General features: G+C 35.7%; 1 protein-coding gene across 1 annotated transcript in view; it reads left to right on the plus strand.

Moving 5' to 3' along the window:
* Positions 1-17,415, plus strand: part of RSBN1L (round spermatid basic protein 1 like) — a 78,367-nt gene that overhangs the window by 38,816 nt on the left and 22,136 nt on the right. The window contains exons 2-3 of the mRNA XM_020880308.2: positions 2,409-2,525; positions 9,187-9,827. Of these exons, the coding sequence (XP_020735967.1) occupies positions 2,409-2,525; positions 9,187-9,827 (758 nt within the window). The remainder of the gene's footprint in view (positions 1-2,408; positions 2,526-9,186; positions 9,828-17,415) is intronic.

Consider the following 17,415-nt stretch of genomic DNA (forward strand, 5'->3'; position numbering starts at 1 on the left):
CTGTTTATTTAACTTATGTACAGAGTATATCAACTGAAATACCGGGCTGGGTAAATCACAAGCTGGAATGAAGATTTCAGGGAGAAATGTCAACAAGCTCAGATACACAGATGAAACCACCCTAATGGCAGAAAGCAAAGAGGAACTAAGGAGCCTCTTGATGAAGGTGAAAGAGGAGAGTGAAAAACTTGACTTAAAACTCAGCATTCAGAAAACGAAGATCACGGCATCTGGTCCTGTCACTTCTTTGCAAATAAATGGGGAAATAATGAAAACAGTGTCAGACTTTATTTTCTTGGACTCCACAATAAAGCTGACGGTGACTGCAGTCATGAAATTAAAAGACACTTGCTCTTTAGAAAAAAAAAACTATGGCAGACTTAGTGTATTAAAAAGTAAAGACATCACTTTGCCCACAAATGTCCATATAGTCAAAGCTATGATCTTCCCAGTAGTCGTTTAATGGATGTGAGAGTTGGTCCATAAAGAAGGCTGAGTGCTGAAGAATTGATACCTGCCAACTGTGATGCTGGAAAAGACTCATCAAAGACTGCAAGGAGATCAGACCAATCCATCTTAAAGGAAATCAACCCAGAATATTCACTGGACGGACTGATGCTGAAGGTGAAGCTCCAATACTTCGGCCACCAGATGCAGAAGGTGAAACTCCAATACTTCGGCCACCAGATGCAAAGAGCCGACTCACTGGAAAAGACATTGGTTCTTTTTAAAAAATGGTTTTATTTATTTATTTTTGGCCATGTTGGGTCTTTGTTGCTGTGTGCAGGCTTTCTGTAGTTGCGGCACACAGGCTTCTAATTGCCGTGGCTTCTCTTGTTGCGGAGCGGGGGCCCCAGGGTGCACAGGCTTCAGGGGCTGCTCTCCCAGACTCTAGAATAGAGAGAGGCTCCATGGCTGTGGCAGTTGGACTTAGTTGCTCCGTGGCGTGTGGGATCTTCCCAGATGAGGGATCAAACTTGTTATCTCCTGGATTGACAAGTGGATTCTTTACCAGTGAGCCACCAGGGAAGTCCTCAAATCTGTATTTTTTAAATTAATACATTTTAAAATATTTGTTAAGTGCATAGATTTAATGTTTTTTAGGAATTATCTGTTTTAGTAGTCCAGTGAGTGGTTCAGTATGGCAGCCCTTAGTCTCACATGGCTATTGAACAGTTAAATTTGAGCTACTTTGTACTGACATGTGCCGTGAATGTAAACTGTAGACTGAATTTTGTAATCTTATTATGAGTAAAAGAATGTGAAATATCTCAATAACAGTTTTTTAGTATTGGTTCCCTGTTGAAAAATATGTTATTACAATTAATTTCACTAGCTTCCTTTTATTTCTAATGTGACTGCTAAAAATGTGAATTTACTTATGTGGTAACCCTTATATGTCTATTTAACAAAACTGATCTAGACAATCTAAATAAACATTAGATGACTAAGACCTGAATTTAGGGTAGTATTTATAGAAAGAGAAGTATGAAGGGATTTGAAGAAATTATGCCATTGGCATATGTGGTGTATAATCTTGGCTGCTACAGGATGTTTTGCAGTTTTGTGTGAAGTTTTGTGTTGTAACTTTGTAATTGTAGTGAGCTTTTTGAGGATGAGGACTTCACTATTTTCAAATCCTCTACATTGTTTTTGCTAAGTGCATAGGAGCTTGATTGAATAAACAAGAATTATAAAAGGACATCAAATAATTTTGCAGACACAAAGTTTGAATTTTAGAATGTGGACCAGTGATTCTTTGAGTTCCTATATGCTTTATTTTAATATCTTAGTATCGCTAGTTAGCCAAGTCAATCGTCTTTTTTAAAAGATACAAGGGTAAGGAAACTTAACATCTAGTCTTATATGTATGTGTGTGTATATATATATATATCTACGTATATATATCAGACTCTGGGTAGTCTTTTTATATCTTCCTTCATTTAGCCCTGGTGTAACCTATGAAAATTTATCAATCATCATTTTAAACATTAGGCCATTGAGAATGAGTATTTTTTCCAGTGTTGTGTTAACCAATTTGCCCAACTTCAAAACTAGCCCTTTTTACACTGTAGTTTACCCTCCTGATTAAAGTTAGCCAATTATTTTAAGTGATTTGAAGCTAGGCTGATGTTGTGTTGGAAATGAAGTAGGTGAAGAATAATCTGTAGAATAAAATTTGTAATGATACATTTTGACAGCTTATGATGTATATATTCCAGTGTTTAATATATGAAAGAAAATTTAAAAATACTTCTAAAAACTTGGAGAAAGAAAAAAAGGTGTTATTGTTGTTCTTTCTGATTTCCTTGGTGTATTGTAATTTGAGAAATTGCATTGTAGTTCATGAAAAAAATAAAGTTGTAAGATGTTTTGAAGTATTTATTTTTTGTATTATTTGATTTTAGATAAAATCAAAGACAAAATTAAAGAGAGAGATAAAGAAAAGGAGAGAGAGAAAAAGAAGCATAAAGTAATGAATGAGATCAAGAAAGAAAATGGAGAAGTAAAGATTTTGCTGAAAAGTAAGTTTATATTAAGTGATTTCATTTGTACGATGTTACATTGTTCAGTATATTTGTTGGCTTAGTGATTAAAATAAGAAATGTTACTTGGTGCTGAATTTCACTGAGAATAAACATTTGTGGTCAAGATATTAAAAGTTAATAGTGGACTTTTCTAATCTGTATAGTAATATGTCTTTACCATATTTGTTTAGTGAGTTATTGGAAGTAGTAAAGGTAATTATTAGGTTCCTTGAATTATTTAAAAATAGGTTTCTGTGTTTACATTACTAATTTATCGATACTTGGATAATCTAAAAGAAAAGACTAAAGCAATATTTACCATGATAGAGAAGTATGGCAGAGGCGGTGATCTTACCAATATTTGATGATAATCACTATGTATAGTTTAGAGGGAGCATTTTACTTTGAGCTAAATAACAAGATGTTCTGTTTTACTCTATGTTTCTCGCATGCTTAAGAATATCCTCTTTTTGTTTCCTATTTTTTTCTCATTATAACTGTTGTAGTTATTTATTATGTGGGGGTAGATGGTTAGGTAGTAATATAGATCCTATCAATAAATATGAACTCTTCGAGAGAGAATTTGTGATAGAAAGATAGTTTTAAATTCACTCAGATACGAAGGTAAGAAGAATCAATGGCATTTGCTTGCTTGATAGCTAGCAAATTCATTAACTGCCTCATCAAGTCAGCAATTTGTTGATCATAACATGTTGACTTTTATTAATTTCATATTGAATTTGCATGTGCATAATAAGCAATTCTGTCTACATAAGGGAAAGAAGTCCATAGCACTGTAGGTGCAATGAAATAACTGGTTAATTACATAATTTAAGGTACATAGACTTTTAGATTCTATGATTTCATTTAACTCTTTGTCCTGTTTCCACGTTCTTTGGTGTACTTTGGTTAAGCTTTTATTTCCTACTTGTCAGAACTTTGTTTTCTAAAAATTCTTTTGACCCTGAAGAAACATCACAGCTAAAGTTGGTGACTACTTGATTAACGCTCATGGTCCTTTCGTTTTGTTTCTTTGCCAGTGTGTTTGATATGTGTTGTCCAAACAGATTGTAAGGCTCTGAGGCAGAAGTTGAATATAATCACGCTAGGGCTATACAGCAGCTTATGATTAACACTTGAAATGTTTTTTTTCTTTACCATATTGGTTGGTCATTTTTTAAATTGCTTTAGTCACACAGTCATTTTATTATTCATTTGAGTGTCCAATGTTGTAAATTCCTATCACTTGGTTGAATGTTAAATTCCTTGCATACCATTAATGTAAAGTATGGGAACCTCGAAATTACATATGCAAACAGAATTTTAAATAACCTAAAAAGTGGAGATTTTTCTAGTAATATACTGTGGTAACCTTGATTTTAAAATAAATGAAAAGCTTAAGAGATAATTAAGCTAAACTGAACCCTAGTGATGATAGAGGGGGATAAAAGAGATTTGGAAATAAATTGATCTCTAGGATGACATAGGAAAATATACTTACTGTGAAATGGAGGTAAATAATAATTACTGCCTTTCAGGGTTGTAGAGATTAATTGATGTTAAGTATAGGGGAAGTACCAAGTACAGTGTCTAGTCCACAGATATTCAATAAATAGATATTAATCTTTCTTGTTAACATGTACAAAAGATGAACTCTTGTGATTAAAAACAATGAGAAAACTTATCTCTCCTTGGAGGGTAAAAAAAAACTGAAAGTCACTCAGTTGTGTCTGACTCTGCGACCCCATGGTCTATATAGTCCATGGGATTCTCCAGGCCAGAATACTGGAGTGGGTAGCCGTTCCCTTCTCCAGGGGATCTTCCCAACCCAGGGATCGAACCCAGGTCTCCCACACTGCAGGCGGATTCTTTACCAGCCGAGCCACAGGTAGTATGTAGATAATTAAATGAATAAAAACATGATTAACTTGTGAGATTGTGCCTGTCCCATGGTAAGCAGTGAGTAAGTACTACCTGTTGTTATTATCCAGCACAAGCAGTTTGTCCTGCTTGTGTGGCCAGACATTTACCGAGTGAGCCTTATGATCAGGGAAAGGCATCCTTCGTTATTGGTGTCCTGAAGCAACAAGAAAATCAGTTAGGTTGGGGGAGTTAAGTATGCTATTCTTTACTGCCTTGTGCCCCATTTTATGGTTTTTTACTTTTCTTCTCTTTATAAGTTTCTCTTTCTGATGATGCCAACATTGCAGGGCAGACACAGGCATGGAGTGGTGATGACCCTTGAGTATCTGAAATAGATGCTAACTCTTTCTCCACACCAATCTTATTTCCTCCAGATTTTCATTAAAGCTGCATCGAGTATGACTAGAGATGTATATATGATACGATTACATACATAGCAGAAAGGTGTTATTAATGGAGAAATCTTATAAATTTTTTTCACTGATAAAATAGGAGTTTGCTTTATTAGAAACAGTTTAAAGGAACAAATAAATTTGAAACATAAGCTTATTTAGCTCATTTTTTATTTCTAATGTCTACCAGTTACTTTTTCTGAATATACTTTATGTTCCAGTCATTTTATGTTCTTTATTGATAAAGGTGTAAGAACATGGATATTACCAGTAATAATAGTTTTGAGAGTAAATTTTGTCCTTATAGCTTATCAAGGGGCTTGATGGTGAGCAGGTGAAAAGGGCATTAAAAGAAGCCAATGTTCAAGGTTATTGGTAGTGTACTAAAGGTCAGGGGTAGGTAATTCTTGAAAGGAAGAGTGAAAATATTGCTGTGCATAAAAGGAAAGTCATTCCCAGAGACCACAGGCTGAAAATAGCTAAGCTAATTACTACTTTGTTTCTGTGTATGATAATGAAATTATGTATATTACTTTCCATATTAAATATGAAATCAGATGCAGTGTTTCTGGCAACCTTTATTAACACTAAAAATATACTAGGGTTAGGAATGGGAATTAATTCTAGTGATTTTGTAATTTTTAAAGATTTTTAAAAAATAACTTGCCATTAGTAACACATACTGGATTTTCTTTTTTATCTGTGTTTGTGACTTTTTTTCCTGTCTCTATCAGAGTGTCTCTTCTGGCTGTGTGTATATCTCCATTTATCTTTGTGTTTGATTCTCTCTTTGACTATCTGTGCATGTGGGGAGGGGGTGGGGTATGTGTGTTTGAGATCTACTGTTCATACGTGTACGGATCTTCAAGGGGAGAGTCTCCCATCAACTATACTTCTATACTTTTTGAGGGTCCAAATTACTTAGCATTTCTTTCTGTTATGGGTATTTACCAGGATTCTCTAATAAAACACTACAGTTCTGATGTATTGGGCTCTGTTTGAAGAATTATGAATTTAGAGTAAATATATACTTTAAATATCATTTAGTATAAGAGAAGAACATTAATATTCAAAATAGTCTTACCGGCTTAAGTATTTAAAAATTTCCTACATATATATCTATTGCATTTCATGCATCATTCCAAGACAGGAAATGCATTATATAAAACTTAAAAATCTACCTAGTAAAGGCTAGCATTTGATTTACAGATACATTTTTATCTGTATCCCTTGGAGGGGAGGGGTCCCAAAGACTACCCCCAGGTTTGATGATTTGCTAGGAGGACTCACAGGACTGGGCATAAGTTTGTACTCATGGCCATGACTTACGGTAGAGGATACAGAGTACAGTCAGCAAGGACAAAAGGCAAATGTGGCAATTTCTGGAGGAAGCTAGGTGCAAGCTTCCAAGAGTCCTCTCTTAGTGGAGTCACACAAGATGCACTTAGTTCTTCCAGCAGTGAATTGTGACAGCATATATGAAATGTTGTCTACCAGGGAAGCTCAGTAGAAACTCAGTAGCTGGGGTTTCTGTTGGGCACTGGTCACGTAGGCAACCTCTGTCTAGTTGTAGCAAAATCCAAGGCTCCCAGAAGGAAAACAGGTGTTCAATGTAAACCATATTATTTGCAAAAACAGTTTAGGCACAGTGAACCACTTTTATCAGAGAATAGTAGTAACCTTCCCAAAATACAAGTTCTCAGGTGCCAACCAAGGGCCAGCCTTTTTATTATTGATTTTATTTCTCTTTTTTAATTCACTACTGTCTTTTTTCCTCGACTCATTTGGATTTCACTTATCTTTCATTTTGATTAACTCCCTATTTTAACTTTTCATTACTAATTTTGTTCCTAAGATATTAACTGAATATGATGTTTTGATCATTTATACCTGGGTAGCAAGTATGAATTTGTTAATATATTTTTAACTTACTTACATGTAGACACGAGAAAATTAACACTTTGCATTTTATGAATTTGAAAACTTGTGTAATCAATAATGTTGGCAGATTTTTAGTTTTGCTTTTCACAGTGATACCAATTTGGCCTTCATTTCATACTTATGAATTTTTAGACGAGATGGTTAATTATTTACATTAAACTTTCCATTTTTAAGAATTGCTGTGAACTTGAGAGAATTTTTATGCTTTTTGTTTCAAGGTTAGGTTATGGTGAAAAACTGACTGAACTGGAAACGGGGTAACCCTATAAACGTCAGGTAGTCTGTTGGTGAGAGAAATCTTTGTATTCATGGATTCATTAAATGTTCACATATAACAATGTACTAGATGCCAGAAAAGCCAGGAAGGATTCAGTGATTGGTGGAAAAAAGTGTTTTACTATGAATTCATTAAAGTTATTTGTTTAACTCAGACATTATCCTGAAGGATATATGTTACACAGGCATCTTGTGAATGAAAAAAATAATAACTTTGTTTGACTATATCATATGTATTCATATATATAGAATATATAATAACAGTTTATGAATTTAGAGCAAAAATGTTTCAGTTCCGAAGAAAAATAATGAAAATAACCTAAGAGTTGCCTTTATAGGATGGGTAAGAAAGTCCTGTAGTCAGTACTGGGACAAGGCAAAGATGTTTTGGTCAAAGGAAATAACTTTACCAGTAGTAGAAAGATAAAGTAGGATTAGGTATGTTTCATAAGAAATTGTTAAGTAGTGTAATTGACCAGAGCATCGTGGTACTTGAGGACACTGAGTTTGGATTCTAGACTGAAGAGATTGTATTTTATTTGGTAATCATTGAGAACCCTTGAAAACAGTTGAATGAAAGTATGATCATGATCAAAACAGTATATAAAACTTATAGAATTAGTGTTATGGCTCTAGTATTAAGGATGAGAGTTAGTCATGAGGCTTTTTGATTAGATGCTAAGGCAGTAGTCGTATCATGGAAGTTAAAAATAATCTTTAAGGATGAGGTGGGTGATTACATAGAACCTTGGAGAGATCAGGAAAAATGACTTGAGAGAATATCATTGGATTTGATATTTGAACAATCTGGGAAAGTAAATTTGAGTAGACTGGAAACAGACCCAGAATTTAAAGGATAGAAATAGTCATGTAATAAAGATAAGACACTGGTGGGTATAGTGGTTCTTTATGAGAAGTTTGGTGGTCAAAAGAAAAGGAGAGAACTTTAAGCAGGGTTTTGGAGTTGGTGGGAGGGACTTGTTCTTGGAAAGTAGGCAGGACATCTCAATCACCAGAGACAGAAAAGAATAGCAGAGATATGTGAAGATGGAAAAATTTAGATAAAGAAGCAGGTTGCGAAGATTTAATTCATGACTGGTTATCTGTAAAAGTGAAATAAAAGATGGAAACAGTGAATGCTTTTTTTTTTTCTCAATTGTCATCTGAATAACTTTTTTATTTTGTCCTAGGAACCACAATATTTTCTTGTTAGGATGTTTGTTCCTCTCTGTGTTTCTTATTGTCTAGAAATAAATATACTGTGATAATGTTGTATTTAATATGTACACTTAAATTCTATAGTTATACAGCCACTGAAGATTAATATTTTATTCTTTGGATTTCTAAATTTCTGAGCCTAGTGTCTACTTACCTTTGGTTACAGAGGTTCATTAATATTTCAACTTATTGACCCATTTCTTTTTCTTTAATTTCTCTCTTTACCAGTAAATGGATATCATTTGTACTTAGGACATGAGAAATTATTCTGATTTTGTCATCTCTTTATGGTACCTTGCTGAGTTTTCAGTGGGAATTTTGTAGACTCTAGTAGATCTAGAATAGCCTGTTTTAGATTAAAAAGTAGTTTACAGAGAAGGAAGTATGGTAAAGAGCTAAGGAATTTCTGTGTTTGTTTCTTGTATTCTATGCAAGTGTTTTTCTCCCTTGCTGATTTGTATATCTTGACACCTGTATGTAATTTTTAAGAACTTAAAAGTAAAAAAGATACATATCAATGGAAAATATCTGCAGGGCATTCATTGTTCACATTGACTTTTGTTCAGCTTTCCATTTCTGATTTTCTGTATTTAAAATTTGAAGACTATGATTTCTAAAACATTAATTTCATTACTTCATTAAATACTGATTGAGCATCTAATGTCAGAATGGTACCATTCACTGTAAGCATAACTGTCTTAAGCCTTCCTCTGTGTGTGTGTGTGCCTATGTGTGTGGAGAGAAGGAAAGAACCTGACTAAATTATGGTTATCAATATTGTGTAAAACAAGTCCCAAATATAAACTTCATTTTGTGTAAACTTTACTTATTTTTATAGAACAGTTCCTGAAGCATGATATTTAAAGAAAGTAAAATATGTAGTTTCAAAAAAAAATTTTTCCCAACAGGTGGGAAGGAGAAACCAAAAACAAGTGTAGAAGACTTACAAATTAAGAAGGTAAAGAAGAAAAAGAAAAAGAAACATAAAGAGAATGAAAAACGGAAGCGTCCAAAAATGTATAGCAAATCTATTCAAACTATCTGCTCAGGATTGCTATCTGATGTTGAAGATCAAGAAGCCAAAGGTATCCTAAATGATAACATAAAGGATTACAGTGGAAAGAGTTTGGATACCAAGAATTATGATTCCAAAATTCCAGAGAACAGTGAGTTTCCATTTGTCTCATTAAAGGAGCCACGGGTTCAGAACAACCTCAGAAGGCTGGACACTTTGCGGTTCAAACAGCTCATTCATATTGAGCACCAGCCTAATGGAGGTGCATCAGTTATCCATGCCTACAGCAATGAACTCTCCCATCTGTCTCCTGTGGAGATGGAGAGGTTTGCAGAAGAGTTTGTGGATCTGGTGTTCAGTGAAAATGAGAACTCTGCAGCTTTCTATGTAATGGGTATTGTTCATGGGGCAGCTACTTATTTACCTGATTTTTTAGACTACTTTTCATTTAATTTTCCCAATTCACCAGTGAAAATGGAGATATTGGGAAAGAAGGATATAGAGACAACGACTATGTCCAATTTTCATGCTCAGGTAAGAGGTTTTAGTTGTGTTTTTTTTTTTAAACTTTTAATTATATGTTTTAGACAAGTTAATTATGCTCTTTGATCCTCATTTTCTTACAGGTTTGCAATAAAAAAGGTAAGGATATAATGAAACCTCTTGGGGATATTAAGAATAAATTACTCTCTTGATGTGAACACTAGAGTTTAAATTTCAGCTTCTATTTGTCTGTCTTTTCTTAAACATAGTGAAATAATTAAGATTCTGTTGTCCTTTTTTCCTTGGATTTATTTTGGGAGTGAAATGAATTTACCTATTTATTATTCCAGTCCATACAATAGTTCTCCTCCCTGAACATCACTTAAAATTGTCTTCTTGCTTTATGCAGTAGTGCTTTAAAGGTGCTTTAGCATTGTATTCGTCATATGGAAGGTGCTGAATAAATGTTGGGTATTCAACATATTGTGGTACAAAGGAATCATTAGTTAAATATGTGATTATGTGAGAATATTAGCATATCTGCATATATTGAGCTAATTTCTATTTCCTACCCTTCTCATTGTAGAATATACATTATTTTAAATTAATTAATTAATTAATTTTGTCGGGATGGGGAATACATGTAATCGGGATGGGGAATACATGTAACTCCATGGCTGATTCATGTCAATGTATGACAAAACCCACTGAAATGTTGTGAAGTAATTAGCCTCCAACTAATAAAAATAAATGAAAAAAAAAAAAAGAAAAAAAAAAAAGAATTAATTTTGGCTGCTTCATGAAACTTGTGGGATCTTAGTTCCCTGACTAGGATTGAACAGTGAAAGACTTGAATGCTAACCATTGGACCGCCAGAGAATTCCTGAATATACCTTATTTTATTTTATTTTATTTTTTTATTTTTTTTTTCCATTTATTTTTATTAGTTGGAGGCTAATTACTTTACATCATTGCAGTGGTTTTTGTCATACATTGAAATGAATTAGCCATGGATTTACATGTATTCCCCATCCCGGTCCCCCTCCCACCTCCCTCTCCACCCGATCCCTCTGGGTCTTCCCAGTGCACCAGCCCCGAGCACTTGTCTCATGCTGAATATACCTTATTTTAGAACGCAGAGGCAGAATCCAGTCCACTGGCTTTAATTGGAAGTGAATGTAGGCCCCATCTAAAGGCTGGTGCATCATTATTCATTCTCAGATCAGAGACTGCTTAGGCTGAAGATTAGCAATTTTCATGTTTATCTGCGCTAAAGTTTCCAGTATTCTAAGTAATAATTGATATTCTGGTTTGAAAAGAGGAAAAAAAGTGAAGAAAGTTTCAGAGAGATCTTAGTGATCATCTGTTTCAATCTTTCTCAACTTAAACACAGGTAGGAGTCATCTAAGGTTTTAAGGTTGGCAGCAGTGCCAGAAGCAGAACGCATTCTTCTTACACCCAAGACCCCTTTCCTTATTTTGAGTATATATCTTTTTTTGTGTTTGTTTAATATCTGTTCAAGTTATAGTTTCCACTTTAAATGATCGTCTGGACATTCAGTCACACCCACACATACCAACCTCCCCACCCCACAGTATGTTTGGTGTGTTTTCTGTAATATACTGAAGTCTGGATAATGTGCTTGTATTTAGCATTTTAATATGTGTGTGTGGGGGGAGGGATTACTGTTGGAGAATTAGAATTTAAATATTTTTTAGAGCTGAAAGGGAGCTGTAGAGCATTTGTCACTTGCTCTGTCATTTTATTAATTTCAGAATGGTTAGTAGTTAGACTGGCATCTAGTAATAGTGTCTACTATTTATTGAGTACTACCTATTGACTACCAGGAACTGCTTTAAGTACTTTATATGTAATAACCCATTTAATCTCCATCACCATTTAATTTTAGCAGTGAGGAGAGAGAAGAAATAATTGCCCAGAAACCTTTGGTATTAGATCATTGATTTGTTTTTCATTTATTTTATGTCTGCTAAGTGTTAGGTTTTATGGTAGACCCCTTGGCTTCCAATGTAGTTTGTTTCCACTGTATCATAAACTTTCTCTTGCCATACAATGCAAATTATTTCAGTCATCTTTTAAATGTCACAATACACATTTGCTTTTCAGATAGCTTTTAAGGTTAGGAAGTATTAATTTTTTTATTAATGTTTATTAAATGATAAGCATTTTCATCCTAACGTGTAATATACACAACATGAAAACCATACTTCTGTTGTTAAATACAATATTTTGCTGGGACTTGTTAATCAGGCCGGTGTGTGACTAGGTAGTGAGTCTCCAGTCCTTGTAGAGCCACCTACCCTATTGCCATTACCTGTTAAAGAATTCTTGGATAACACATACATTTGCAACCTTTGTTACCAGTTGTGGCTCTGGCCCTGTATCTGTGTGATTTGGCAGCTACAGGGACTGCTTTTACCTCTGTAGCTTTAGATGTGGTGGCAGGAGATTGCCTGTGCAGCATTCATGTGCCTTTACCCCCGTGGTCCTCCAGATCCAGCCATTCCCATCATGTGAGAAGCAATACCTCACGAAAAGCTTCCCTGAGCTGCTCATTGGATGTTTCTCCAAACCAGATTCTTTGTTTTTTTAAGAGCTTAGAAGACTGAGGAAGTTGTTTTCCTTAGACTAGTTGTCTGAATATTTGTTTAATTAAAATCAGAGCAGCAAAAATCATTTGCCCTATATCTGTAGACACTAAAGGATGACAATATAAGTAAGATGTAGCTATTTCTATGATCTTTATAGTGATAAGGTTTATCTTTGTAATATTACTCTGTAGTTTTCACAAAAATTCATTTTATATCTTTTTAGCTTTTATCCTTGAATCATGTTAAAGATTTTTTGGTGTATGTATCAGTGTATATCTGTGTACACACACACACACACACACACACACACACGCGCGCGCGCGCGGCACTAACAAAAAGGACCAAGGCACAGACGTCCTGTTCTTTGGTCATTGGTTTTGGAATTCTTTTTACTTGTATAATTCTGTGTTTCATCTTCCTCTATATCCCTGCAGATGGCCTGAAAAATTTGAAGACATGGTGGAATTATGTATTGTCTTATAGGTTATGTCATTTTTCTGATGTTGTGACTCTGAGGTTAGTGATATAATATCAGTCAAACTGTATGATAAAATTCTGTTTGAGAATAAAAATGGATTTTTGTGGAAAGCTTGTAACCTATCTATATCAGATATTTGGCTATAGATCAAATAAAAAAAACTCAAAACTAAGTGGCTTAGAGGTATTTCTCACAATTTGTTGGCCTCTCTGGACAGTCTTTTGTCGGCTCAGTTGGTGACTGGATAGCTTCATTCATGTCTTGCGGTTTTCAGATCAGTTGTTCTTAGGAGACCTTGCTTATATGTCTGGTGGTTTGATGCAGTATCAGTTGGGGTGATGATCACATTTTTCTCATCTTCTTGCAGGTTAACTTGGGCTTGTACACATGGTGGTAGTTGCAGGATTTATAGAGCAGAAAGAGTGAGCCTCTGCTTGTGTTGTGTTTGCTAATGTCCCACTGGCCAAAGGAAGTCATGAGGCCAAACCCAGATTCACTTCTTGATAGTAGGAGTGGCACAATCATATTGCTCAGAAGTGAGTATACATGCTTGGGAAGAGATTTTGGCCATGTGCAATCGTCCACATCTCTCTTGGGCTTCCCCTGTGTCTCAGACAGTAAAGAATCTGTCTGCAATGCAGGAGACCTGGGTTTGATGCCTGGGTCAAAAAGATCCCCTAAAGAAGGGAATGGCTACCCACTCCAGTATTCTTGACTGGAGAATTCCACGGTGAGGAGCCTGGAGTACTACAGTCTGTGGGGTCACAAAGAGTAAGACACAACTGAGTGCTAACACTTTTACTTTTTCACATCTGTCTTAGTCTACTGTCTTTATTTTGTTCAAATAATCATTTGGACATTTGTCATTCTCCTATGTCTTTCATGGTATGGGAACAGAAAGGCAAGTAAGACAGGATTTTTATCTGTCAAGGAATAATTGAGATTATTGTCTTGACACACAGTATTTAATGAGTGTGCATTCCAAACCCTGTAGTAAGTAAGAACTTAACTACTACCGTGAGGATATGAAAACTGGGGCAGTTATCTTCCAGTCACCTTTTTCCCGCCCTCCAACCTTGTTCTGAATTACTGCTGGCAAATAACTTACATCAAGTGTTAACTTAGGATTAAATCTACCAATATTTTAATAGCGAGTTCAGTTCAGTTCAGTCGCTCAGTCATGTCCGACTCTTTGCGACCCCATGGACTGCAGCACGCCAGGCCTCCCTGTCCATCACCAGCTCCCGGAGTTTACTCAAGTTCATTTCCATTGAGTCAGTGACGCCATCCAACCATCTCATCCTCTGTCATCCCCTTCTCCTCCCTCCTTCAATCTTTGCCAGCATCAGGGTCTTTTCAAATGAGTCACCTCTTTGCATCAGGTGGCCAAAGTATTAGAGTTTCAGCTTCAGCATCAGTCCTTCCAGTGAACATTCAGCATTGATTTCCTTTAGCATGAACTGGTTGGATCTCCTTGCAGTCCAAGGGACTCTCAAGGGTCTTCTCCAACACCACAGTCAAAAGCATCAATTCTTTGGCACTAAGCTTTCTTTATAGTCCAACTTTCACATCCACACATGACTATTGGAAAAACCATAGCCTTAACTATATGGACCTTTGTTGGCAAAGTAATGTCTCTGCTTTTTAATATGCTGTCTAGGTTGGTCATAACTTTTCTTCCAAGGAGCAAGCATCTTTTAATTTCATGGCTGCAGTCACCATCTGCAGTGATTTTGGAGCCCCCAAAACTAAAGTCTGACACTGTTTCCCCATCTATTTGCCATGAAGTGATGGGACCAGATGCCATGATCTTAGTTTTGTGAATGTTGAGCTTTAAGCCAACTTTTTTCACTCTCCTCTTTCACTTTCGTCAAGAGGCTCTTCAGTTCTTCACTTTCTGCCATAAGGGTGGTGTCATCTGCATATCTGAGGTTATTGATATTTCTCCCGGTAATCTTAACTCCAGCTTGTGCTTCCTCCAGCCCAGCGTTTCTCATGATGTACTCTGCATGTAAGTTAAATAAGCAGGCTGACAATATGCAGCCTTGACGTACTCCTTTTCCTATATGGAACCAGACTGTTGTTCCATATCCAGTTCTGACTGTTGCTTCCTGACCTGCATACAGATTTCTTAAAAGGCAGGTCAGGTGGTTTGGTATTCCCATCTCTTTCAGAATTTTCCACAGTTTATTGTGATCCACACAGTCGAAGGCTTTGGCATAGTCAATAAAGCAGAAATAGATGTTTTTCTGGAACTCTCTTGCTTTTTCAATGATGCAGCGGATGTTGGCATTTTGATCTCTGGTTCCTCTCTGCCTTTTCTAAAACCAGCTTGAACATCTGGAAGTCAACAGTTATTAAATCTGATTTGAATCTTAGCCCTGGCTCTGCAAAATGAGGGGAGAAGACTAACAGTTATTGATTTCACCTGGGGTCATTCATTCATCGTGCTAGGCCAATGAAAATGATTCAACATGGTGTCTTTGACCATTGCCTTCCTTTGTACTGAATTTTCATTTTGACCAATTGTGCTTGACATATACAACTTAAATGGTTGACCTGATCTGCTATGGCAGGAATCAGATGTTCTAATTGAGAACAGAGACTTTTTCCTTTATTATACTAATTTAAATAATGAATAGTAACATGTTTATTCTTATTTTAGTTATATGGATATTTTTGAAATAAAATATTGATTAAATGTTGTAACCTGTTACATATTTTACTTTGGAAGGGTATGCTAGATGTGATGGGGAATAGCTCCCCCTTGTGGCACGTTTATTTTTGTTAGATGCTTAGATGCCTCAGTAGAATGTGGTGAGCTTGACTTGTTTTTAATAAAAACTCACCAGAATTGGACCAGTAGCTTCTTCTGCTCTCATTGCCACATTTTTTTTTTACTGTAGTAACTATCCTGTTTTTTGTATTTTTTTTTGTATTGATAATACTTGCTAGAAGCATCTATAATATCTTTTCTATTTATCATGAGTTAACTGTAATATATACTGTCCCCTGGAGAAGGACATGACAGTGCACTCCAGTATTCTTGCCTGGAGAATTCCACGGACAGGTCGCCTGGCGGGCTGCAGCCCGAAGGGTTGCAGAGAGTCATAGACAGCTGAGCGAATAAGCACGCACTGTATACTATACAGTATTCTGTGGAATTTTTAATACCTTGGGATGTTGATAAGTACACTAAAAGAAAGCAGGTAAATAAGAAAAACAGATTTTGAAATCAAAACAATTTGTTTATTGCTGGGTGAAATAAATTTATTTATTTTGAGTCTTCTCAGAACCTTTATAGTATTTAATAGTGTGTCGTGAATCTCCCAACCAGAAGAGCTTTCCAAACTTATTGGACTATAGAGTCTTCTCTTCAGGGACTGGCATATCAGGGAGCACATTTTAGGATACAGCATTATTTCAAGTGAGTCATTCCTAGTGTTTTTTTTAATTACATGTGTCCAATTTGCTTCCCTTGTTGCAGAAATTTTTATAACTAAAATAAGAGAAAGCAGTATATTTTTGGCAATGTATTACCTGTCATAAAGGCTACTTTTTTCTTTAGTAGCAAGCCAAATGTGTTTTTGTTTTTAAAGATTATGTGAGGAATAATGAATAGGGTTTTAGTTTAAACATAATCTAATTGAACAGTCCCTTTCCCATTAACCAGAACTTACAGTTACTGACGGTGGGTACAAAAAGTCTTCTATTTCCTCCTGTCTCATTCCCCTTACTCCCCTTCATAACATTTACAGAGAATAAATGGAATAAGTAAAGGGAAATGTGAAAGTGTAGTCATGATGGTGGCAGGTTTTTTGTGGAGTGGAGGACTCTAGGGGAGGTTTAGGTTACAAATGTTACATCTGTTGATAGCTTTTACAAATATAAGTATCCTTTCTGCCTTTTATTATGTTGTCTTCTGAGAGGTATACCCTTTAAGGAATATATACCTTTTAAGGTATACCTTCTAAGGAAGCATATAGGATATGTTTTAATGCAGTGATATATATTGATATTTTCAATTTTTTAACTGCATCAGAAAACTAATAATTTGATTAATGTTCACTGAAGCAAATACAGTGATCTTAGGCAAAATGTCATTAGGATGTGAGGTTTTCCAGATAAGTGGTTTTTCTGAATAATGGAAGCATACAGTTTTAAGGGCCAAGATTTTATTGAAGATATCCTTTTTAAGGATTGTTGTTGTTCCGGAGAAGGCAATGGCACCCCACTCCAGTACTCTTGCCTGGAAAATCCCATGGACGGAAGAGCCTGGTGGCCTGCAGTCCATGGGGTCGTGAAGAGTCGGACACAACTGAGCGACTGACTTCACTTTCATTTTTCACTTTCATGCATTGGAAAAGGAAATGGCAACCCACTCCAGTGTTCTTGCCTAGAGAATCCCAGGGATGGTGGAGCCTGATGGGCTGCTGCCTGTGGGGTCGCACAGAGTCTGACACGACTGAAGTGACTTAGCAGTTGTTATTCAGTCACTAAGTCGTGTCTGACTCTTTGTGACCCTATAGACTGCAGCATGCTAGGCTTC

This window comes from Odocoileus virginianus, chromosome 1 (assembly GCF_023699985.2).
Source record: "Odocoileus virginianus isolate 20LAN1187 ecotype Illinois chromosome 1, Ovbor_1.2, whole genome shotgun sequence".
Lineage (NCBI taxonomy): Eukaryota > Metazoa > Chordata > Mammalia > Artiodactyla > Cervidae > Odocoileus > Odocoileus virginianus.